Here is a 25,689-nt window from a genome sequence, read left to right as displayed (position 1 = left end):
AAAAGAAAAAAAAATAAAAAGAAGCTAGGAATTAAATTCAAGGTCTGTCTGTAAACGAGGCCCAGAAGTAAGAAGAAAGTAGAAATTGATCTCATAAAAATTATGTAAAACACACAGGATATAAAGCACACAGAAAATGGAAAGACAGATTAGTTTGAATAATTCTGCATTTGGCTCCCAACTGAGAATGACCTAAACCTGGTAAAAAATAGGCTAAAAATATCCATCTGTATTTGAAATTCAAGCATTCCTTGGTAAGACCTGGAGGGAAATATTTATAAATGCTTACTTTGTGTCTGCGTGATTATCTGATTAAATGTGTTTAGAAGGTGAAATTCATATTGCTATTCCACAACACATGCTTTCTATTGCATGTTTCTAAGTTTAGAAAGCATAAGAGCAAATGACAATGCAAATTTGCATAGATATTTTAAATACATGGGAAAAATATAAGGTGACTTGAGTATACTCTGTACTTTAGGATAGCTTTAAATTATGTCTGGTATCATACTTAGGCATAGTCTGAACAACAGTCTGGATTCTGAGTTCATCGTATTCAGCAAGGTGATCTCTCAACATTTCAGCTGAACAACATCTCAATATTTTGGGAAGAAAGGACTTGATGAGGTGTCATGTCTTTAAAAAAGAGAAATCTGGCAAAATAACCTTTTCAGGAGACATCTCTTGCCACTTGATTATGGTCAGCTGGGGGAGCTAGGCATCTCATGGCATAGGAGAATACATTTGCTAACAGTGAACATCTATCCACCAAAATAAGTGTGTGCCTGAATTGGGAAGGGGGATGCTTTAGTGATTAAATTTAAAGGCAGAGACAAATCTTGACTCGGATGGCCTTTGAACTCTGTTATAAACCTGATTTTTTTCCTTTTGCTTCTGATTTCTTTAGGAATAAATACATCAGTAAATAAATACATGTTTGTAACAAAGTCTTTGGAAAGAGCTGGCAGTTTATGAATAATCTACGTAAGCTAAAGGCAACATTGAGGGCAATATGAGAGGATAGTCCTGTCTCCAAAGGCAAATTCCTGATGAAGACAAGTGTGTTTTACCTAACACTTCCCAGTTTCTTATATTCTTCTTGAATTCTTTTCTCTGACATTTCTTCCCTTTTGGTCTTCTTCTTCTTGCTCATGGAACAGGTCTCTTTAAAACTGAGGTAAATAGCACAGTAAAATTAAACAAAGGCATCCAAAGGGGGAAAAAAAAGTTATTTCAAAATAACAATGAGGCAAACTGAAAATTCCAGATGACAGTGGCTGTTGGGAGAGATGAGTGGGGCAAGGTCTCATGGCAATGGAAAAGTAAATTACTGCATGTGATCTTTGCATAGTCTTGTTTCCAGATCTTCTGAGAATCAATCACAGACATACTGGGAAGGTCTCTAGGCTGTTCTGACTAATACTAACTGGTATAACTGAGCCATCTCAAACTGAGGCTGGGATTTGTGTAGCCTTCCTCAAACAACTGGCAGTGGACAGACTTTTCTGCTGTCAGAAACCTACAAAGGCTACATCATGTGGAGAGACTGTGAGAGAGGCCAGCTATCAGATTTTTTAATTCAACAACTGTATACTTTCCAATTGGATCAGGGGTATCCCAATCTGGATTTCGAGCCCAGGTTTAACTTGAATATTGAAGATTCACTGTAGGTAACGGGAAAGGATCCCAGCAGCTTTCACAGCCTGTCTAGTTCTACTAATACTATCCACTGCTAAACAAAGTACAATCAGTGTAGCACCAAATAGCCTCTGCCACAGAGGACAAGGTTGTTATCTTGGTGTTTTTTTCCTGCTGAGAAATGCCTGTGCTCTGCCAGGGCCACTTGTGCACAAGCACATTTCCTTATTGAATACATATACGCCTGCTGTGCATTTGTATGGAAATTAGTTGAAGCCCTTAGTTAATTCACATTACCTTTAGACTATAAAAACGTCTGGGCATTCCTACCAGAAATTAAGATACTTGCAAGCTCACTTTAATCTTTTCCTTTTACTCTTTCCAGAAGCATCACTTTTCTGTGCTTTGAGCCACAGATGTTTGCTTTTCTGCTCTAGCTGTGCCCTCTGTCACAGAGTTGTGTGGGGTGGATTAAGAAAGCTCTGCATCTAAGCCAGTCTAAAATAGGCTGAAGCAGTAAGTACTTCAGTGACTGATGTACCATGGCTGCACAGTGGCCTGCTTTTATAGTTTCTGCTGTTTTAATATCTGTTTTGGTACCTCATTAGAGATGCATACCACAGCACCAGCCAAACCATGCTCTACAATCTCCCTCCGTGTATTTATTAAGTTAAGGCCAGATTCTCAAAGGAATTTGCATAGCTCAAGATGCAGTCAAGCCCTGTCTGGTAAACAAAAAGTCTTAAACAGGCTTCTCATTTCACTTGTAAATGTGACCCTTGTTTTTAGTGCACTTCGCATTGAGCTGCTCTTGTAAACATTTATATTTCCTTGCAAACCTTACTGTTAGACTCCAGTAACTTTCACCAGCAGTAACACAGCTGCTGGAAGAGAAGAGCTTTATGGTTTGTAATTGACAGTTCTATAGAACTAGCTCTGCTTTGCTGACAAGAATCCTTTGGTGAGTCCATTATCACTCTTGATTCAGTCTAGAGCCTTAAAAGCAAGCCTGACACATTGCTCCACGTAACAACAGATGGATGATGCTGGGCTTCTAAGGAAAAGGACACGAACATTATGGGAATTCAGAAAACATTTATGCATAGACATTGGGCAGCTGTTTCAACATACTCTAAGTGTTCCTAGACTTGGGGGGTGGTGAGATGTGAAGGCAGAGAATTGTAGCCAAGCTCCAAACATAGTATGCTTTTTAATGAACTGCAGTGAACAAGAGTTGGAGATTAAGGAGGCTTGGAATCAATTTCTGCTTCTCAAAAAGTCAATAATGTTTCAGTCTGGTATTATTTAGAACAACATTAATCAGCATGAGTTCTTGGACGCAGTGTGGAATTTGAATTATATTTATTTTTTTAAAAGGAGAGTAATCGAGGGTCATGTTGGGGCCTGTTTGCTCTCATGATTAAAAGAAAAAAAAAGAAAAGGGACTTATTTTAGACTTTTAATTTGGAACTTCAAGGCTTAGGAGACTGAGAGAAGGATATGGAACTGTTCACCTCTAAATTACCTCTTCAAATCTAGTTAAGGTCAGCAGCAAGCAAAAGTCATTATAATTTTATTTATTGTCTTAGGTTAAATAAATTAGTGATGTCATTCATCTTACTTTTAAAAGATAACTAATTCAAATTAAAGCTACTGTAATTCTGAGTAAATGTGTCTGCATCACAATTTAATGCAGGTTAACTGATCCACTCAATGTGCACATTTAGTCAATTTTCATTCACTTTGTGGAGTGCCATGGCAAAAAGAATATGAGGTACAAATGAACTAGGAGACTTGCTTCTGTTCTTTTTTGGAGGGCTAAGGGACTTACTGGTATCAAAATATATTAATCTCTTAGGCAGTGAGTCATTTCAGCTCTTAAGAAATATATATGGAATCTATTTATCTTTAGTTTTAACTACTCATACGCTGATTACACTGAGCTAGAGGAAGATACAAAAAGTAATATGTTCACATGCAGTTATTTTTCTATTCATCTTTTAAGGTGTACATTTCCAAAAGAGCTTCTAACAATATTTTTGTTCCTCTATGAGATCCTTATGAACATGAATGTAAAAGAAGTATCAGCTGAATGCATAGTAAGGACTTTCACCAGCAGTACCTAAGCACTTCACACACAAGCAGCAGTACTATACACTGCTGCCTATGCAACACAGCTAAGCAATAAGATTTCCTCCAGCAATTGTTCTGGCAAGAAGAAGGAACATTTGCAGCTGAGAACATCTTTATGAGACATGTGCTAGAGAAGCCATAGGTGCCCTGCTTTCATAACCCAGGTGTTTTGAAAAATCTGCACTCACTTGCAACCTAAGAACAGCCAGTGCATCCAGAACCAAGTTAGGACCAACATGATGATGGAGATGGGGAAACTGAATAAAAACCAGGTTCCAAAATTAACCACTTCAGCATTTGGATAGTGGCTGTAAAGGCAAAAAAGGATACATACAAAGAACAGTAAAAGGACAGACACTATAGATGCACAAACAATTGTCATGGCATGATAGAAAAATTGCATTATGTTGTATTTGCAGCAGCTACCTGACATATGCATAGTGAAAACAATTGCCAAAGAATGTCAGTCATTGACAGCCCCTGACCAATATGCAAGCCCTGTAGAATTTCACACTTTAAGATGAGATGATCTAGATTGTCTACCCAGCTTCAAAAAAACTTGGATTTATCAGGAGAGGAGTTCTGGCCCTAGCCATGAGTTTTGTTTCAGCTCTTTTAGTGTTAGATTTAGAATTACTTCATCTAGAATCAATTTGTATGTCTTATTGTGGACCACACAAATAATCACCTTAGTCTGATATGTACATGTGATGGAACTGCAGTAACAGCAAGATCTTTGGATACTGTGTTAAATCCAAATCCTTGGGTTCAGGATGACTTCCTAAATTAGATTTCAGAGAGATATATTGCAGCAGTGGCAGCAGAAGATGATCAAAATCCAGTTTAAGGTTATACACAAATCTGTGCATGAGCAGAAGTACTACCAGTCTTCTGCTGATCCTGTGTTTCAGAGTCCTGGGCATGTATAATAACGGACATACTTAGCTGACTAGAAAACTGCTTTGCATCTTTTCTCAACCAAGAGTGTAAGGCCATATTTTAAAATTTATTTTTTCTGTTATAAGCACCACTAGTGATGCCACTAGGTTTATGTTCTGGTTTGAGTTAGTACAGAACTGATCCTGATCAGTGATGTTTCTGAAATTAACAGTGGGTGTTCACAGACAGTGTCTGCTTATAGCAGTGGTTACACTTGATGTTTCTAGTTAATCCCAGGGATTGGTGTGCAGACCAAAGTTGCTGCTAAATCTTCTGCACTGCATTGGAGATACAGAATAGAAGGCTGCACCTGCAGGGAGAAGTGAGCAGTTCAGATGACCCTAAACTGACCAAGGAAGCATTCCATTCCATATTATTTGGAGGCATCATAAGGGTCAAGTTCTTCACTTCTTGTTCTTCAGTGACTGACATCCAAGGAGAACTCTGTTCATTCTGCCATTGGTCTGAGTTCCTGAATCCAGTTCCAGAACCGAGCTCCTAGTTTAGTTTCCTGTCAGCTGCTGAATCCAGTCTGGGGATTCTGCCACAGCATTAGTGCTGACAATGAGTATTTATCACTGCGAGTAGAGTTCAAGGTTAGTTTTGTATATGTTTGTAAATATTTAATTTCATTGTTATTATTTTTCTTAAAGTAGCTTTAGTCTTCTTTTCCCAACATGAATCTCTCTCTTAATCTCTTTCTTTTCTTCTTTGGAAAGGGAGACATCTATCAGTTGCTTATTGGCTGGACCAGCATCCAAAAGATGGTCTTGTTTTCCAAGAACTCATAGAACATCTTAAAGCTGATTTTATGACATTTCTTCAGTCATCTTCTTTGTTATCTCTGCTATATCTTCATGGCTTTAGTGGTTGCTCTTCCAGAGTGTCTGCTATGTTCATGATTATGAGTTTGTAAAATCAAAAGAAGATCCTGGAGAAATTTAAATGTTACTATATGCTGAGAATTTTTTTATTTCACATGAGAATAATGCATGGGTATGTATTAATGTAAGCTCTCTCTCTCAACCATTATCTCTTAGCAATAGCATTAGAAGAGGAAAGAAAATTGTCTTCAGAGAGACTGTCTTACAGGCATTCCCTGAGATACTGAGTAACTTATAGAGACAGGCAGAGAGATGTGAACGAGCCAGTCACCTTTTTCACACAACCACGGTATCACTTACTTGTTGAAGTGCTCTAAGAATATGAGGCTAGTGGAGGTCCCTATGATGGTTGTCAGTCCTCCAATGGTTGCTGCGTAGGAGATACTCAGTGAGAGGCATTTGCAAACCATGTGATCATGGTTGGTCTGATACCGGTATTTAGCACTCAGGTGTAGTTCTGAGGTCTTAGGAGGAAGAACTAGGATCTGAGCCTGTGAGGGGATACATTCACCAAAGAAAGCAGGTGGTCAGAATAGCAGCTCAGCTTGCTTTTATGTCATGGTGATACTGCTCCCAGAGAAACAAGAGGTTTATGTTACAAAAGACAACTTTTTCTTCACAGAGATTAACTGGAATCAGAAGTAGAAACCTGTCCAGGGACCTGAAATCGACTGACCTGTGGCAGAAATGTAGAACAAACAATAAATGAACTTCTGGCTGTGGTTAAGGCCAGCTCCAGTTCTGACTAGAATCTCAGTGTGAGGCCTTTGTGGTCTGTAAGGGCAAGATGCCAGTTCTGCAGCAGTAGGAATTCATAATCTGTGAGGATTATGAGCAGCTACCAGACAAATGCTTGGTGGACTCTTTGCAATTTTACTGCCTCGAGGCCTCTTGAGTGAGGCAGAATGGAGTGCTGGGAGTCTTAGGACATGAAAAAATTGCACCAGAAAAAGCTGTAGGTCTCCAAAATAAGCTTACTTAGCGATGACAGAAAAGTCTCCATATAGGTAAATCAAGTTCCTTTACTAGAAGAAAAGGTACAGTGTTTCAAGGCACTACACATTCAAACTGAGGCTGTAATTGAGTGTTGGAGAAAAGGTAGCAAATGGTTGAGACAGATAGATTTGTTAAATTGATTATTTTTAATTTGGGTTTATGTAGTTAAATCAGACATAAATTATTCTTCTTCATCATCATCATCATCATCATCATCAGGGTACCCTGGATAAAATCTAACATAGATTAAAAGTGAAGTATGTGTATTGGTTTCAAAATAACCACTGAATGTGCATGGGAAATGGTTATAAGAGGAAATTAAGTATCAGGAGACAGTGCATTAGCCTTTTTTGGAGACATACATTCAGGTTATTTTTGAACTGTGAGCACAGATTCATGTGTGAATTTTATCCTAATATGTCCTGAACATCAAATTATGTCAATAATATACTACGCAATTGTAATCCAAGCACCAATCCTTTCTTGGATGCAGTCAGGAGAAGTAGAAATACTGAAATGGACTTATGTAATGGAGGATTTTGAGGGTGGATATTTGTCAAGACAGAAAGGAGGTGGATATTGAGACTACTTAACGAACTGGCTGAACAGTTAACACTCTATGCCTGCTGCAAGGTTAGTTTTGAATAGGATTTTGTGTGTCAGGGACTTTTATTTTTTAATTAGTCCATTTTCAAGTATACTTTATTCAGGTGAAGTGGGTGGAAGAGCCAAATAAGAAGAGAAACATGATCAAAATACTGAATCTAGAGCTAAAAGAATTGCACTATCCATTGTGGAAGGTTCTTCTGACCTGTGCTGGGCACATCTGAAAAGGGGCAAGAATTAGCAAAGGACCAACCCAGGACTGCTGTAACATATTGGAAAACAATTCCATGTAACACAACTTACAAGGAACAAATAAGGAAGAGTGGGGAGCAGGTAATGATCACATCTGTCTTTCCCGCACCCCTCCCAGATCTAACATCTGCTTACCTGAGGCAGGTGCTGTCCACTGCTCTTAGAATTCATGGTTCCAAGAGATTTGGCTATCATATGCACACCATTCATACTCTGTAGGGAGGTAAATATTGTATTAGCCTTTCTTCTGCTCCCACAGGCACTGAAATTATAATTGATGATGCTTTGTAAAGGTGATAGATAGCGGGCTTTTGAAAACAAAACAGACCAAACCTACAAACAAACTCACTAAATTTTCAGCTGTAAACTTTACACTGTGAAGAAAAAAAAAGAAGAAAAGTATAAATGCACCAAACCAGTCCTGATTTTATATTAAAGTGATATTAAATGTCAGTTTATAATAAGTTTAGGTCTTCCTCTGCTTTGTAGGAAAATCTAGCTGATCTCTTTCTAGAGGCTATGGCTTTGTAGTATGTGTATGTTCTAATAACCGAGGTGTCTCAGATGCAGAAACTGCCAATACCTGGGCAATAAAAGAGCATATCTGAACTTTCTAGAAACTCTATGGAATTGTTTGTTAGTTTACTGATTGGATCTCAGGCTCTTCAGCCAGAAGTACAACAAATAATACAGAGCTACTTTGTCCTGACCTGATTTGTGCAAGCAGGCTGATAGGTTAAATATAAAGCAGGAAGTTCTTCTATGCATAATCTCTGGCTGCAGCCACTACTTGTTTGAAATAAAGGAAAGAGCAGTTGGTTGCAGAGATGCATGGACTCTGCTCTTATAGTTTCTGTGTCAGAAGACAGATTTGCTGAGACAATACTACCTATGACAATACCTTAGAGTGCACCAAGGAGCTGAAGTCAGTAGTAGTAGCACTAAAAACAAAGAAAGGAAAATATACTTTTAAAATGCCTGTTCACTCAGCTCCCTCAAAAAAGTACACATCATGGGCAGGAGGGACAACGTGTGGGAGAACTAGTGCCTGCTGAATGGTGAAGAATACCATTTCTTAGTGCCACCACATAAGAGGTGGCCATCATTAGGACTTGTTAGACCATCACCCAGGAATCATTAGATCATCACACAAAAGTTATCACTGTGTTTCACAGCCCTGCCTCTAGCTTTGAATGTCCAGCTCCATGCAAGACAGAATATGCATCCTAGGTAGCATGTACCACCTTGTAGGAATGGACTCCATTCACAGTGGAATTACTCTGGATAATTCTTCTAGAGTTTTTCTTTACAAACCTCCCCAGTGCTGTTTCTGAGCACCTACCTGTATCACATTAAAACCTTCACTAAAGTCCATCCTGTGTGGTGTGCAATCCACTAAGTTTTTGCTTTGACATCAAAAACAGATTTAATTCCAGAAGATGTACTATTTTTATTTTCTCATCAAATTTCAAGCTCTTTTTTTCAAGTGACACTATTTAAATAATAGTTCTTTTAAGAAATATCCCACACGTACTTTTTATTAGGGATTAAAGGGATTAATTCCATAATGCCAAACTGTGAATTTGATTCTATGCAGCACAGAAAATGTGACTAACAGAGGGACTATTGGACAACCTATTAGTCTCCAGACTAATGAGAAAACTATTTAGGTCTTTCAAGTTAACCTAAAGTTATCAACTGTGCTGTTTGAATAATAACAGTTGTTTTAAGGTAATTTTTTTAAGTTTAAGAAGAACCTGTTCTGAACACTTTTGGACAACATAGAAGGAGCTCAAGAACAGACTGCAGTTTGTTCTCAGACATTGTAAGAAGATGCTTCTCATGATTTCATCTATAATAGAGTGTTATGACAATAACTATATATTCTACTATATACTTGATTATTTAACAAATAAATTAATTCTCTCTGTGATTTGTCTTTTTCACCTTACTAGATTTTACTCCAAATAGAAACCTGGTTAAAACTGTTAGTGTTTCAAACTTCTGAAGAGCTTCATTTATATTTAGATGTTTTGGGGAGAGGAGGATTGCTTTTTTGTTGGTTTCCCCTTTCCTCATCTCCCCACTCTCATCTGCTTTTTGAATGCTCTTTGTTAAGTGTGTCCCTTCTGGATATATCCTGTGGGCACTCCATACTGTCCTTGGTTCCTTCCCACCACTGTTCCTTTGGGGAACAGAAATAAAAATCTGTTGACAGCACTGTCTTATGCAGCACAAGCACAGACTTCTAAAGAAGATCTTTCAAACTGAGACATTTTTCTTCTATCTAAAAATGTCCATAATGTAAAAAAAAAAAAAAGTATACTGGGAAGCTTTAGTGAGATTCAGACCATTACATTAATCTAATTTCTCATATAAGGCTTCCTTATCAGTCACATCTGAAACATTCATTTGTATGCTTCTGCATGCCCTTCCTGGCTCTACTCCTGGGTTCATCTCATTGCAACCTGTGTAAGGCTCAAATCTCCAGTCGTGATGTACTGGGTTCATTCTTACTCCTCATTGATGAAGATAAGCTCCAGTGAGGGTTGGCCATGATTTTCACTGAGATCTGCAACAAAGGAAGAGAAAGCAACCCATGGGTAAGGCTTGAAATGAGACCTTGGGCCATGACACTGAATGTGGAGAAGCTGCTGCGCATAAGATCTTGTCTGAACCCTCTAGGGTACTATGTGACCCATATGCAATGTTTTATTGTGCTGCATTGTCTTGATCACGTCTCCCTAGAGTTCAAAGATAATGATACCTACATATAACAAGCAAAGTCAGATGACTCCATTTTCAGCCCAGAATCAATGAGCTGAAAGAAAACAGAGAATCTTTTCTTCCCAGGTTCTTTATTTATGGGAAGGGTTGAACAAACAAACTGAACCTTAGAGGTATTAACAATATTTTCTGTGGCACCTGCTGTGACCTGGGCAGCCTGGAAGAAGGTAGAATGAGCAAGTGTAGAATTGGCACAGAGCATGCTTCAGGGCCTCTTCTACATTTCTTTGACTTTCTTTTCAGAGGCTTTCTTCCAATCCTGTAAAATCCTGTGATTTAAGAGTTTATGACACACAGATTTATGTACATGCTGTAATTCAACAGTAGTTTCCCCACTTCAATTCTCCTATCATATCTTGAAACTTTATTTCATTTTTGGAAAGAAATATCGTGATACAAACAGAAAAAGCACAGATCAGCACCTTTACTGTACAACTCAAGCTGCTCTGGCTCAATAGAGTTTAAATTACATGTATCAGTGAGTCTGGTCACTGATAAACAAATTGAAGAAGAAAGGCCAATATTGACAAATACCTATTGACTCGTTTTCTTCAATAATGGTGCTTGCTGCAGTACCGATGACCTCATGCTCCTCCTCAACATTCACTAGCTCCTGGAGCACTGCCTCCACAATTGGCATCACCATGGCTGTGGTGGATGTGTTGGAAAGCCACATGGAGAGCACCGTGGTGCAACACATAAAGCAAAGAAGCAACCTAGAGTGCAACACAGGGAAATCTTCTTGAGGTACTTTCAGAAATATCAAAGGCCTCCTTGGCTAATATTTTCATTAATCAATTGATAATTACAAGAGGTCTTTTTCTTTCCTATGGATGGGAAAATCAGAGTTGTTACACATTCTTTCAAGCTGCTGCTGTCAGCCTCAGGCCCCAAAGTCAATGGTTCACTCACATGCCTGGCTTTGCTCCAGCCATTATGACCATGCGCAGGGCAATTCGCTTGTGGAGATTCCACTTCTCTACAGATGCTGCCACACAAATCACACCCATGAGGAGCAAGGTTGTGTTCTTGAAATATTCGGCAGCCACCTGCATTAAGTACAAGGGGAAAAATCCAGTTAAAAAACCAGTAGCTACCCTATGCAGAGAGCATACTGAATGAGAAGAAACACGGTATTGAAATTTTTTTTCTCCCTAGAGAAAGAATGATAAGGAGCTGGAGAAAATGGAGAATTCAGAAATCAAAATGCTTTCTTTAATCTTGTCCATGTGTGTTTACAAATAAATAGCAAGGCTCTGTAGCCAATTGCTAATAGATTTCTTAGCTTTGAAGATATCAAGCAAAATTTTCCTTTTTTGAGCAGGATGTTCACTGCCTGAAGTTAATCATGCTCATCTAGGCCCAGCTTGAAACAGCCACAAACCTCTGCACTGGAGGCAGCTTATTCACGTGCATCAGTGTTTTCATTCTAGAGACGTCTTTATCTATCTTGACTGTATTTCTTAGGTCTTCTTCAACTGCTGGGAAAAATGTGGTATGCCTAGAACCTACAGCTTCAGGAAAAGATCATTTGGGACATAGTCTGAATTCAATAAAGATAGGTTGGGATAGCATTGTGATGCTTCAGAAACCCTCTGCCTTTTTACAGTGAGAATCCTTCTCCATTGTAAAAGGAAAATACAACAAAATTAAAAAAAAAAAACCAAACCAAACCACCACCAAAAAACCCAAACCACCACCAAAAAACCCAAAATATTAAAGAGAATGAGCCAACTTGTCACAGGAAAAAAAAGTCAGAGACCGCACATGGGCCTCCGAAGCAGCATCCTGAAATGTGCAGCTTGCTAAGACACGAAAAGATGTTCTGTGAAGAGACTACAAAAATAACAAAGGAAGCAAACCGAAACATCCATACGCACACAGGCACACATAACACGCTCTCTTCTGTGAAAACAAGCAAAATGAGAGCAAATAGAAGTTACAAACAGATGCTTGGAATTTATCTATTTTTAAAATGTAGACCTGATGCAATCCTTCCCAGATTGCTACTGGAATATTTTTCCAAAACCATCATATCTTTAGTTTAAAACTATTCCTCTAACCAATGTTAGAGGAGCAAGTGTAAGTGCCAACATTTGAAAAACAAAATGAAACAAAACAAAACAAAAAAAATTCAAATTAGTAAAAGCAGCAATTTTTCTATTACTCTCAGTTATATTGATGCTTTAAAAAAAAAAACAAAACCAAACCCACAAGAATCATGATAACTGTTATTTTGTGAAAGCTGCAGCAAATTAAGGACTTAATTATATTTATTTAACAATTTCACATGGTGATCTAAATAGAATTTGGTGTCATAGTTGTCTGACAAAACCTTCAAATATCACTTTTTTGGCTTTCTTCCACTAATTTCTTTCTCAATATTTTTTTTTCCTGCCACCTTGTTAAAAAGGAATCTTGACCTGAATGAAAGGAATCCACCAATCCACAAAGAATCCATTGTTTCCCTTTGTTCCTTTCACAGTCACGTTGGAGAAATATTGACGATAAATATTCTTATTAATATACACATACCCATATACAACGCACATACAACAAGTTATTTATAGCTTAATCTGCTGTAGTGGAGGGGCTGTAGCCCAAAAATAGAGGTCTCCCTATGCCTCTACATGCCTGGACATGTTTTTCTGCCAGGATCCATGGTAGTAAACAGGTTGTGTAACACACACACCCCCCAGTCCATGTGTCCCTGGGGTCTGCCCACGTGATCCCCATATTTGGGAGGGTCCAGGCAAACAGCTCCTGCCTATTAAGGTAAAGTTTGGCTTACTGCCAACTTGATTGGTCACTTTAGATGGCCAAAAGGGCCACGAATCTCAGCCACAGTCTATAAAGAGGGGTGCAAAGGAGCACCATATGTTCAGAGTGTTCAGAGTGTTCAGACTTAGCTGTTCAGAGTATTCAGACTCAGCTGCTCAGACTCAGCTCTCGTCAGATCTGTTCAGATTCAGCTCTCTGACCCTGCCTACAGCACAGCTCAGCTCTCTGATCCACATTGCAGCTCTGACCTGCACCCGAAGCGCTCAGTCACTCACACCCACATGCTCGGAAGCCAAAGCATCGCTCCAATGTTCACCAAGGCTCAGACCTCCTTGATTACAATTCACAGTTAACCTGTCTGTGTACCTTTAGGAGCAGAGCACATTCAAGCCTGCACCTGATACATATATGGGGAGCCGATAGCCCCCTAAGCCTAGAGCCAGCTGTGCATGCTGGCCACCTATCTAGCATTTATCTATGGAGCACAGGCTCCCAGCTTTAGCCTGGTAACAAGGGCCAGGATGGCAGACCTTCTAGATTGTCTGCAAACCCACAGATACAGCCTGCTAGCTGTGAAAGGACTGTGCCAGAAGCTGCACGGACAATATTCTTCTCCTGTTCCTGGAATACTGCCAGCTGATCATCCCTGGACACGCAGCATCCAGAAAACCAGCGGCGTTGAGGCAGAGACCACCTCACACCAGGAGAACAAAAGGTTAGAGAAACCAATTTACCCCAGAGACTGGGAAGAGTTATCATTTTCTTCACAAGCCCTACAGAGGTCCGGACACTGGGCACAGGCTGTGACACAACCCCGAGATGGTGATTAATAATTAAGGGCAACACATCTAAGTAAGCTTTGATTCCTTTGTAATATAAGTTATCTCTGCCTTAGAGCAGACAGCTTTCAGCCCCTGCTGGGCAGACAGCATAGTTCTTAAGTGGCATTAAGCCTGAGGGAAATCTCTCTCTGTCTATAGTTGATAATTTGATAGTTAATAATCAAATCCCTGTACATATCTCATATCCTAATTGTTTTCATAAATTTGCACAAAAGAACTATTCAGTGGTTGGGGGTGGCAAGAGTTTGTAAATATTAATTTTAATAAATAATTTTTATAAAAAATTAATACTGCCTCAAATTAATTTCTCACCTCCCCCTAATAAGGGAGGCATAGAGAAACCCCCTCCACAACAACATCTGCTAAGCAGGAGCCCTAGTTTTCCTTGGCACTACAAAACAGCAGACTGGAAATCCGGCAGCAGCATCAGAGTTATTTAGTTTAAAATAAAGAGTTTTATTTCTGTTGGTAAGGCAAATACAACACTCTCTGCAATAGTCTCTCTGCCATTTGATATTACATTGAATTTGTATCAGGCTGCCCATAAATTTTAATTCTCTAATATGCTTCAGAACTTTTTAATGGAAATGTGAAACTAAATTACTTTTATATTAGGAAAAAATGTGGAAAATATTTAGCTATGTTGGTATGGAATGGTTATATTTCACAGTTGTTACACCACTGGAAGGAATAAGGCAAGGACATAAAACTCCTTTTTGATGCTTGACTCCATCCATTTATGGGTATGCCCAGTGCTGGATTGTGTTAGAAACTTAACAAATTTATGGTAGCTATATATACTTCTATGCTCTTATCTAAATGCTCAGTCCTTGTAAACCAAGTGTGATGCCCTCTCACCCCTAAAGAAAGAAAGAAAAAAACCCAGGAAAACAAATATATGTAGATAAAATAAATTCTTGGCATATAATGAAATAAACCTAGCATTCACAAAAATCTCAAGTAAGGAAATTCAGAACTGATCATAGAGACTTTTTTTCTGTGGCTACTCATTTGCCTTAGAATTCATGGCTATGAGGCATCACTAAATTACAGCTTGGGTATGGGACTAGTCATTCACCCAAATAACAAAATTATCCAGTCCTATACAGTAAATCACAGAACCACAGAATCATACAATGATTTCAGCTGGAAAAGAATTCTAAGATTATCAAGTCCAACTCTCAACCTAAGACCACTATGGCCATTAAACCATGCCCCAGAGTGCCAGGGTTTTTGAACACATACAGTGGCAATCATTCCACCACCTCCTTGGGCAGCCTATTCCAGTGCCTGACCACTCTTTTAGAGAAGAAATTTCATATAATATCCATTATAAACCTCCCCTAGTGCAATTTGATGCTATTTCCTCTAATTCTATCACTTGATACTAGGAGGAAGAGACCAAAACCCATACCACTAAAACCTTTCAGTTAGCTGCAGAAAGCAATGAGGTCTCCTCTCAGCCTCCTTCAGACTAAAACAATCCCATTTCACTCAGATGCTCCTCATAAGACTTGTTCTCCAGAGCCTTCACCAGATTCATTGCCCTTCTTTACAGTGGTACCTGGTTTTAGAATACGTAGCCTCTGTCGTGGAGGAGTATTCTGCCGCCTACGCCAATTGTGGTGAAGGGGAGAAATTAATTGGTGCGAGATGGTATTCTATAAAAATATATATTTATTAACTTTAATATTCTGAACTCTCGCCACCCCCAACCATGGTATTTTAATATTAATATGCAACTACATGGTCATGGAAGGACATTCTAGGATTAATATCAAACCATAACTTATTAATAACTAACATACATTCAAACTATTAAACAGAGAGAGGAGTTTCCCTGCGACTTAATGCCGCTTGGGGTCAATATGCTGCCTGCCTAGTAAGGTGGGCTGAAGCTCTTTCTGCTCTATGGCAGGAGGCAATAGGAATTACAAAGGCATTAAAGCATTTACTTAAAATTCTTACTAATTATAAATCACCCTCCAGGGCTATGTCACAGCCTATGCAAGTGCCCAAACTTCAGGGGACTCTTTGCCCGTGGACTTTGAGGCTAGAATCCTCCCAGCTTCTGGGGAAAGGACAGTCTCTGACCTTGTGCTGCTGTCTTCTTCTGGATGTTCTGTCCAGGGATTCTTAGGCAGGACCTTCAGGTGCAGAGGCAGGATGCTGTATGGTCCCAGCACTATGTAATGCTGGCCAGACAGGCTGATTGCGTGCAGACAAGTGGGGTCTGCTCCTGGTTAACTGAGCGGTAGTGGAGCACACTAGGTGATAATAAAGCAGAGGGCATGCAATAGTGTGCACGGCTGGCTGGGAGACTGAGCTCTGTATATACAGGCAGGCTTAAGCATAATACTGAGAGCAAGCGAGTAAGCGAGCAATGCAGGGGAGCCTGAGCACCTTGTTTACCTGTGTACTCCAATTTATTTAATGTGGGCCGAGATTAATGGCCCCTTGGCCACTAGAATGACCAATTAGCTAATCAGCTTTTGGCAGTTAGCCAACCATACCATAACAGGGAAAAGCCGCCACAGGCCTGGACCTTCCAAATACGGGAATCACATGGGCCTTACACTAGTCAGGCATGAGCTGGGCGTGTGGGGGCTTACACAACCTAAAGCCTGGGCAGGCCAGACTTTATGACACCAGGCCTTTATGCCCCTTTGTGCTCATTATGTGTTTACCTCTGGTGGAGGCAGAAAAACATGTCCAGGCAGGGCAAGGCATATGTAAGCCTATTTTTGGGCCTACGGGCTGTCCACAATACCCTCTTGCCTTATACAGCATCTTTAATAAATACAACTGGAAAGAAACTTTAGAGTTCATCTCATAGTTGCTGTTTACATAGTTTTGAAGGCAGCAAAAGGTGAGATCTTTTAATGCAATAAGTTTGGGGAATTATTCATGATGCAATGGCTGACAGGATGGTCAGTCTTCTTGGCTAATAAGGTCTTTTGTATATCTGTCTTTAGTAGAAGAAAGAGCAGGTCAGCCCAGGTTACATATTGCATGATGTAACTTCTCCTTCCCATACCTTAGTCTTGTTAGTCTACTAAGATTGGCTTTATTAAAATAATTTCCTGAGAGTAAAAATATTAAATGATAAAAAAATACACATGGGTCTGACCTCACTGGACTTCATGACTCCAAAAAGTGGGTATAAGAAAGCAGGAACTAAGGCTGCTGCACCAAGAGGGACTGCTTCAGAGACCCAGTATACAGCTGTCACAATCAGCACGTAGGCACAGGAGGCTTCCTGTAAGGAGAAAGCACAGTCGTTACATGCTACTGTCCCAAACCACCTGCTGTGAAAAGCCTTCTGAATGCATTCATAGGACTCAAGAGAGTGTAGGGGTCTGGATTTGGAAAAAAAAAATAAGGGCTTCATGAGGGCCTCCTAAGATGCAGCTGTTTGGATGTGAAATCTAAGCTGTCATATGACCAGTTCTAAAAGATGATGCAAATGAAAGGTTTTGCACATCATCTAGGGTGAAACATTGAAATGAATATGTTTATCAGCAAATAATTGTTCCAACTGCATTTACAGATTCGTTTGGTTTCCACAATCTAATCTTTAGAAAGCATTCAACCATGACTCCTCAGACAGGGCCTGTGGAGCTGTTATTTCCACACAGCTTTATTTCCAATACTGGAGAAGAACAGGATCTTGTAGTTTTCAGGATCAGAAGAGAGCACTCACATTTCCTATAGCATTCATAATGCTACATTGTAGCTCTTTGGGAAAATACTCTGAAAGTTTACTTTTTACTTTTTTTTTTTTTTCTTTCTTTCTTTTTTTTTTTTTTAATAAGAGTATGGAAACTTATGGTTTTTGTTAGTGCATTTTATTAGCTTTTAATTTCCATAGACACTTGGAAGAAGACCACAGACCTGAAGGTCTTAGAGGCAGTGGGTTAATGTAGTTAATCAAGCCAATTTACTGCTGTCCAGGGTTCTGGTGGGGAAAGCCATGACAACAGCATTCATGGAGAGCTGATAAATGTGAAGAAAAGTGCTGTCTCCTGGGTATTTTTAGAGGAAAACACAATTAATCCAAAGAAGTCATATGGTCCATTTTTTTTATTTAAAGATCCATATATCTTTATGGCATTCAGTGGAGCTCTCCTTAGGCTCTGTTCTGCTTAGAAAAAAAAGGGATGTTTCTTGATAATAAGAAATTATCCTCAGGAAAATGTTTTTGCTTTCCTTTTCTCAAATTTGAAGCTAGTTCTACTGGGTCTAACTGGCATTTCTGTGAAAGCTAGTAGGTCTGCACTGAGTTTACACCAGCCATAGATTTCTCCATTCTTCATTATTTGCTGGATATTCCATACAAACTTACCAAGCCAAATAGGTTCACGATTGTGATTGTATAGAAAAATTCACTATTCACAGATGTTATTTTAGTGCATGAGAATCCAGTCTCATTACTCTTGTCTCCTGAATGGATGACTCTCAAATTAAGCAGCACAAGAAGTCATACCAGAAATTCCCATAGGTACTTGTGCAAATCAACGAGCATATGAGACACTTTTTTTTTCTTTCTTTCTTTTTTCAATCACTTTTGTGGATGAGGTGGTTAAAGTCTAAAGTGAGGGCATATAGGGATGTTAATTCAATGCAATGAATCAATAGTTTAAATTCAAATTTGTAAACATTCACAAGTTTGTATCTGAATATTGTAAATGTCATTTTCACAAAATCCCTAAGAAGCGAAGACCCTCTTCTGTAGTTCAGTTTCTATCAATGAGGTAGAACACAGCTCAGAGAAAAAGTTAAGAATTTACCATTTTCTATACTTGTCTAAAAACTGCAGTGAAGATTACTCAGAAACTTGGATTTAAATTATCTGCCAAACCTTGAAGAAAAGTGTAACATTAAACAGTTTTTATTTAAAGAAGCAGAGCCATCAAAAGAACTGAAATATTATTATCAGGGAAAATAATTTACTTGAATAAGGCCAACTCCAATTACTTCAGAGACTATAAAGAGCATGTGAATGAATACTGGAAAAAAAACCCATCTCTGCATTGTACTTTTGTGGTTGAACATAGGAAGTGTGCATACTTGTTTCTTGTCCTTAATTTTGTCAGAGTGGTTTAAATCTTAAGCTCTCCAGTATGGGTTTCTCTAGCCATCTATGATCAGATACTTCAGCAAAATAGTAAAACTAAAGATTGTATTGCTGTTGTATCTTCATTGCTGCCAAGAACAAACAGTTACAAGAGAGACTAAAGAAGTCAGCGAAAGAAAGAACTCAGAGGTCAATAGGACAGGGTCTATTTGGAGATCTGTATCTACTGGGTTGCCTCAGAGTCTGGTGCTGAGACCAGTATTATTCAATATAGTCATCAACCTCCTGGATTAGGGAACAGAGAGCACTGTCACCAAGTTTGCTGATGACACCAAGCTGGGAGGAGTTGACGCACCAGAGGGCTGTGCTGCCATTCAGCCAGACCTGGACAGGCTGGAGGGTTGGGCAAGGAGAAATTCAGTGAAATACAAGGGCAAGTGTAGTGTCTTGTATATGGGAAAGAGCAACCCCATGGACCAGTAAAGGTTGGGGATTGACCTGTTGGAGAGAAGTGCAGAGGAGAGAAACCTGAGTGTCCTGGTGGATAGAAGGATGCCCATGAGCCAACAATGTGCCCTTGTGGCCAAAAAGGCCAATGGTATCCTGAAGTGTTATTAGAAGGGGAGTGGTTAGTAGGTCAAGAGAAGTTCTCCTCCCCCTCTACTTTGCCCTGGAGAGGCCACATCTGGAATATTATGTCCAGTTCTGGACCCCTCAATTTGAGAAGGACAGGGGACTGCTTGAAAGAGACACAAAGATGATGAAGTGGAACATTTCCCTTATGATGAAAGGCTGAAGGAGCTGGGTCTTATTAGCTTGGAGAAGAGTAGACTGAGGGATCACCTCATTCATGTTTACAAAAATGTGAATGGTGAGTGTCAGGAAGACACAGCCAGGCTCTTCTCAGCAATGTCCAATGATAGGACAAGGGCCAGTGGATGCAAGCTGGAGATTAGGAGGTTCTATGTGAACGTAAGGAAAAACCTTTCCACTGTGGGGGTAAAAAACACTGGAACTGGCTGTCCAGAGAGATTGTGTCTTTCAAGACATCTGAAACCTGCCTGGATGCATTTCTGTGTGATCTTGTATAGATGATCCTGCTCTGACAGAGGGGTTGGACTTGATGATGCCTGGAGGTCCCTTACTACTCTTAACATTCTGTGATTCTGAGTGAGGTCAGCTTAGAATGGACGGGATTTTTTTAATATTCATGGATTATGAAACACTGATTTTATAAAACAGAATTGCCATGCTGTTTGGAATTCCAAAGGTTGACGTTCAGTTTGTAGCAACTTCAAGAGAGTGTCTGTAAAACAAACAAACAAACAAACAAACAAACAAAAACAAAAAAAAAACAACCAGAAACAAAAACCAGAACACCAAACAAAAAGCAAACACACATACATACACACACACACAAAACTACCACAAACAAGCAAAATCCCAACAAAATCCAAACCAAACCAGAAAAAAATTACTTAAAATGATTTCAAATTTAAAAGGTGTGATGACAAGCATGAGATACTTAGTAATCCCTATTAGGAAATTTGAAATATTTCATATGGGAGTTATGGAGCTGATGAACATTGGCTAGTATGTCACTTAGTCACCTTTAACTATATGATTAATATTCCACAGAGAGCAGTGTGTAGGGTCATTTTTGTGACCTAGTATTCAATGCACTTTTTTCTTTTTAACTCATTAGATTCTGCTAGCAAATGACTGTTTTCATAAGCTCTGTGACAACTAGCAGTTGTCTAAGGAGAAAACTGCTTTTTAATGAAAAAAAACACTGATTTTTATTTTAAAGCAGAGAAGATGTAAGATCCAGAAGATATGTCTTGACAACATTCAGAAAATTAATTTTATCCCAACTTGTTTCCAAATTATTTTCTCACTTCAAATATACACTTCTCTTTAATTTCTTTGAACTCAGACTGTTGTTTTCTGTTGCTCCTTTCTGTGTAGCAATAGAGCAGACTGATGGGAGTAATGTAATAGGACAGAGGGAGGTTTCATCTCTAGAAAAACTTAACTGGGGTGAGCACTTAGATTTTGTAATTCTTATACATCAGGCTGTAATCACTTTACAAACAAAAGTAAAATAAAGCACATTTTTTTAAATGGTGTAAAACTGGGTATTCATCTAGGAAAGCCAAGTTTGATAATCTCCACTAAAACCTTAATCAGATTGTCTAGCAACTTACTTTATTTTCTGTGCTTTAAACCAGCTCATTTATAAGAGAGAGCATATTAATGTCTTCTATTTAATTTAACTGAATGTATATATTTAGTTAATATTACCAAAACTACTAATTACTGATCTAAAGTAGTGGCTATTAACAGCATCATCCTTTTCACTTCTTGTCATACAGCTTAAAATAGTTGTTAAGCCCATCTCAGAGCTTGAAATAGGGAACAGGAAGACATGCAATGGCTGGAGGAACTAACATCTATCATCAGTCAGTCCCATAGGGGAAAAGAAAAGAGGAGATGAAAGACATAGCGCTAAATTCCACAACAAGGGTCACACATAAAGCTTTTCAAAATAAAACATTGAAAGGTCTTAAAGTGAGATAAAAAATTAAAAAATAATAAACTCTGTGCTGGAGATTTGACAGTTTCAGGATGTGCATTGTGTATTTTGCATGAAGGCACATAGTTAAGCTGTGCAAAGGAGAGGTAGTTTGTCTTCTGGACTATGGTCTTTAAGCTGGTAGAATTAAACTGTAATTTCCTCCCTTACACTTGTGTAAATAAACCCAAAGGTGAACAAATGTCTGCCATTTGTGGCTGTTCAGAACATGTTCTGTGGTTTAGAGTCCATTCTACTGATTTATGTTGAAGTTTCAATGTCACCTGATGCTGTAGGTCTCTCAACGTACAGAATCTTCTGCTGAGGTATCATCCATGTGTCCCTGATTTGGTTCAGTGTGGCTGCAGAATCAGTGATCATAGGAGATCCTGCTCACAAGTGAGTAAATTCCTGTGCCATGCTTTATGATATTACTGATTGCTTTATGATATTACTGGTAGTTTTATGAAAAAAAGTGGATAAAACTAAAGGAGCAACAAATTTTCCATGTCACTGTTACCAGTCAGAGGAGTAAGGATAGAATGAAAAAGATCCATAGCGTGTAAAGCATAGAATGTTTTTCTGTATATATGCCATGACATGGAAGATGCTTATGTGTGTCCCAAGCATACTCTATGACTCCTAGTTTGGGTATGAACTTTAGAAAGGAAAGAAGAATTCAGGCAAATTTTCTCATGTTTATCTTTTTTTTTACTCAACTGTTTCTTGTAATGAAATAATAGAAAAGAAGCTGTGAACATTATTTCTATAAGCCATATCTACAAACAGTCCTGAGTCCTCATGCTCCCTTTGATCACTCTTTCCACTACACATGTAATGCTCCTTTGACATTTCCAGGATTGTGCTGATATCATCAAAGAAGCTGCAAGCTGATTCCCTGCAGAAATGCAAATGTAAACCATTGGGTAGTTCTGATTTCTATAAGAAAGACCAAAAACTAATGTAATTGTCTGATAAATGAAAATATAAGTAAATCATCAGACAACAAATTCAAGAAGTAATCATAACTGTCACAACTGTCACAAAGTAAATGCTACACTAAAGCACTTGAATAGGGTTTGTTTGGTGTGGATGTTTTATTAATAACATTATAAACATTTATGCAACTCTGGGTCAGATCCACAGCTATACTTTACCATCTATGGTCATTCATGTAAGTATAAAAAGGATGTAAATCATGATCTGGTGACTTTTCATACCACTTTACAATAAAGCTGTACCATGATATGTAGAACAATAGTGTAGCTTGTACCATATTTGTATTGTACCAATTCTTGCAGCAATGATGTCAGTGATCTCCTCTTTCAACACCTGTATGATGCTATTACAATTTCCTTGGTTATTAAAGGGTTTCTTTATTGCATTTTGTGTGTCTGAATCCAGTAGGGAGCAAATATTAGTGATGCATTTGAGTACAATATATCTCATGTTTCTTAGGTAGGGGTCTCAAGGGCCATAGCGCATACTGCAGCTACAGTTCTGTATGGGAATGTCAGCTTGTATCTGTTTTTATACTGCCTTTCAAGTAACACTGGGGAGAAATTAAACCTTTTTTTTTTTTAAAAAAAACCAAGCCTCTGTGAAATGGTGAGCCTTGCTATTCTCTGAGGAAAAGCATAATTGTCATTCAAGAGAGAAGCAAGAGGTGGGAAAATACTTCAAGAAGTCAACTGAGACATTGAGAATATTACAGTTTTGTTTTTGAAAACTGCTATACAATTTGTAATCTGTGTTGTAATTTGCATTTCTATTTGATGAAGCAGTAGTATCCATAAATTCTCTGATACTAGAAAGAAACAATAACCTTTAGCAGGGTAGAGGAAGGAATGGATATTGCCGCACCATTTGGACAGATTTATGTCTAGAGCTATGGAAGTGTTAGTTGCAGATTGTTTAATGTATTGCAAGTTTTGATAAGTTGATTATTATCTCTGTAATGTAGGAGAGGATTATTATATTTACAGGCCAAGGGTACTGGGTAGCTTCAAAACAGTGTCAGGAAAGCAGCTGCATTCATTCCCGTTCCCTGGTAAGCACAGACTGTTCCTTTGTACTGCAGTTGTATAGGTCTCTAAGCCATCACATATTGGCCACTGCCAAAGTGACAATGTTTCAGTAGAGGTACCTACATCTGCTTGGGAGTTCATGTGTGGTCCTACATGTCTGTCACTAAAGATATAGCTCTCACCTCATTTGAATTGCTACTCTATAAACCTAAATTAAATTGAAAGTCCCTTCATGCATACTAAAAACTGAAGACTCTAGAAGTATTCCTTTTAAACACTTAAAGAAAATGTTATGGATAAGTTTATCCTCTTCCCTTTTCTAAACACACATGCACGTTATTGCAGAGAAAGAGAAGGTATATTTTTTTTTTGCTTCAAAGTAATGCTCCTCAAACTTCACATTGTTCCTCAGATTTGCTTGTGACATGGCTCATTAGCTCTAGCTCTTACTGTGATGATTTCTCAATGACCTTCCCAGTACTTCAAATCTGAGCTCTTGATTTTTCTAAACCCAATAGTTATTTAGGTATTTGTCTTTCTTTTGCACACTGCAGACTTATCCTGCGTGACTACTGCATTCAGAATACTTGTTAAAAAGAAAATTAAAATGTACTTACACTGCTGGGGTATAAAAGTGGCAGAGGAAGCAGCAGAAGTGGAATGAGGACAACAAGCAACAGATTTCTGGATCGGAGAATCTCCTTCATCATTGCCATACTCTTTTACTTTATTGTGGGTTTTCTCTCCAATTCCTCAGATACTCCAGCTTCCACTCCACGTTTTCCTTCACCTGTACCTGGATTTCCCTGAAAGGTCTCTCACTGCCTCATTTCCTATGCTCACCTAAAATAGTTTTCTTAATTTGTTTGTTCTTCAGTCTGTTTTTTAAAAAAGCAACCTTAATGATTTTTCAATCAAAAAGACATTCGGTTTAAGTAGGGCTTACCAGCACATCCAAATTATTATCACACCATAACATGCAGAAGTTTTCAAGCTGGAGCATAGTGATCTTTTGACAATCTCTCCTTTTAATTCATAGTCACAGGTGTAGCTGTGTTCCATTCTTATCCCCGTGGTTTGGAATGTTTTTTTCTTCCATTATCCAGCGATGTAATTCCTGTTTTCATTTACTGAATGAGGTATTTTTCAGTCTGCTTCTTTTCCTCCTGTTTGATAGAATGTCCCAAATACAGGCTTCTTTTCTGCAGGAAATTTATTAAAACAGAATGTCTATTTTTCAGTGCACTACAGAAACAAATTTACAGTTATTCCTTCTCAAACTGATATTCCTTCTTTAACTTCCTGCAATTCCTTCAAATTTGGGCTTTTAGCAATAGTTTCAGCTTCTACTTTGTGTCTACCTTTACCCTACTTTTACCCTGAGCTTAGAATTCACAGGGTGGCAATTCCAACACAGATTATTCTTGGTCTCAAGACAAAAACTTGTTAAAAAGCTTCACATAACTCTAATTCACCAATGAGGACTGTGGAAGGTAGCATTTGCTCCACCCATTATTCCAAACCCAGTCAGAACTTTTGAAAATCAACAGATTCCTATCTCTGACTTTCACACAAATGTACAAAAAGAACTTTTGTAAATTTCTGAACAGTTTGCTGTTGTTTCAAGGTCCAAGTATGGACTATAAAGAAATAATAATTGTTTTCTAAACAATATCTTTTGTCTTTCGTGTTCCTTGTATCCTGATCCCTGAATGTCACATTCATAAGGCATGGGCTTATAATGATTCAGTAACTGTAGGGTTCAGACTCAAACTGAGGAATTTTAAGATTCATACTCCAGTTTTCTAATGGTAATATATTTCTACAACTCTGCTGTTATTAATGTGTTTTTTTTTTTTTGTTGGGCAGAAAGTGTTTCATCTGGTTTCATGTACAGACACTCCTGTGCCCTGTACCTCACAGGAAGCTACATGACCTAGGATATCACATGCTCCCAAATATTGCTTGCTTATGGTCTCCCCAGTTTGCTGGTCAGACAGACACTGAACTCCCCAAACGTAACTGTGATGCCTCTGTGACATGAGTCCTAAAGAACTGGCAAGGGTTTGATGTGCAGGTGAATTCTTCCTGAAACTATTAATTCTGTCTACAACTGTGTAAATTTCCATACCTTCAAACTTTCATCAAACAA

At 38.6% G+C, this 25,689-nt stretch overlaps 1 protein-coding gene across 4 annotated transcripts in view; it reads right to left on the bottom strand.

The window, feature by feature from the left end:
• SLC13A4 (solute carrier family 13 member 4) overlaps positions 1 to 24,955 on the bottom strand; it is a 33,828-nt gene extending 8,873 nt beyond the window's left edge. The window contains exons 1-10 of one of the 4 annotated variants that reach the window (XM_064155540.1): positions 24,155 to 24,955; positions 16,989 to 17,117; positions 11,148 to 11,284; positions 10,770 to 10,951; positions 9,966 to 10,020; positions 8,350 to 8,389; positions 7,584 to 7,661; positions 5,895 to 6,085; positions 3,960 to 4,079; positions 1,071 to 1,172 (exon numbers count right to left, since the gene is read on the bottom strand). In XM_064155540.1, the coding sequence (XP_064011610.1) occupies positions 1,071 to 1,172; positions 3,960 to 4,079; positions 5,895 to 6,085; positions 7,584 to 7,661; positions 8,350 to 8,389; positions 9,966 to 10,020; positions 10,770 to 10,951; positions 11,148 to 11,284; positions 16,989 to 17,117; positions 24,155 to 24,253 (1,133 nt within the window). In that variant the 5' untranslated portion in view covers positions 24,254 to 24,955. The remainder of the gene's footprint in view (positions 1 to 1,070; positions 1,173 to 3,959; positions 4,080 to 5,894; positions 6,086 to 7,583; positions 7,662 to 8,349; positions 8,390 to 9,965; positions 10,021 to 10,769; positions 10,952 to 11,147; positions 11,285 to 16,988; positions 17,118 to 24,154) is intronic. The other 3 variants (XM_064155543.1, XM_064155542.1, XM_064155544.1) reach the window with 3 other exon arrangements.
• Between the last annotated feature and the right edge of the window lie 734 nt (positions 24,956 to 25,689).

The sequence above is a fragment of the Pogoniulus pusillus genome, chromosome 15 (genome assembly GCF_015220805.1).
Source record: "Pogoniulus pusillus isolate bPogPus1 chromosome 15, bPogPus1.pri, whole genome shotgun sequence".
Classification (NCBI taxonomy): domain Eukaryota; kingdom Metazoa; phylum Chordata; class Aves; order Piciformes; family Lybiidae; genus Pogoniulus; species Pogoniulus pusillus.
Note: the sequence above shows the minus strand (reverse complement) of the source record. Positions and strands in the feature narration are given on the sequence as shown.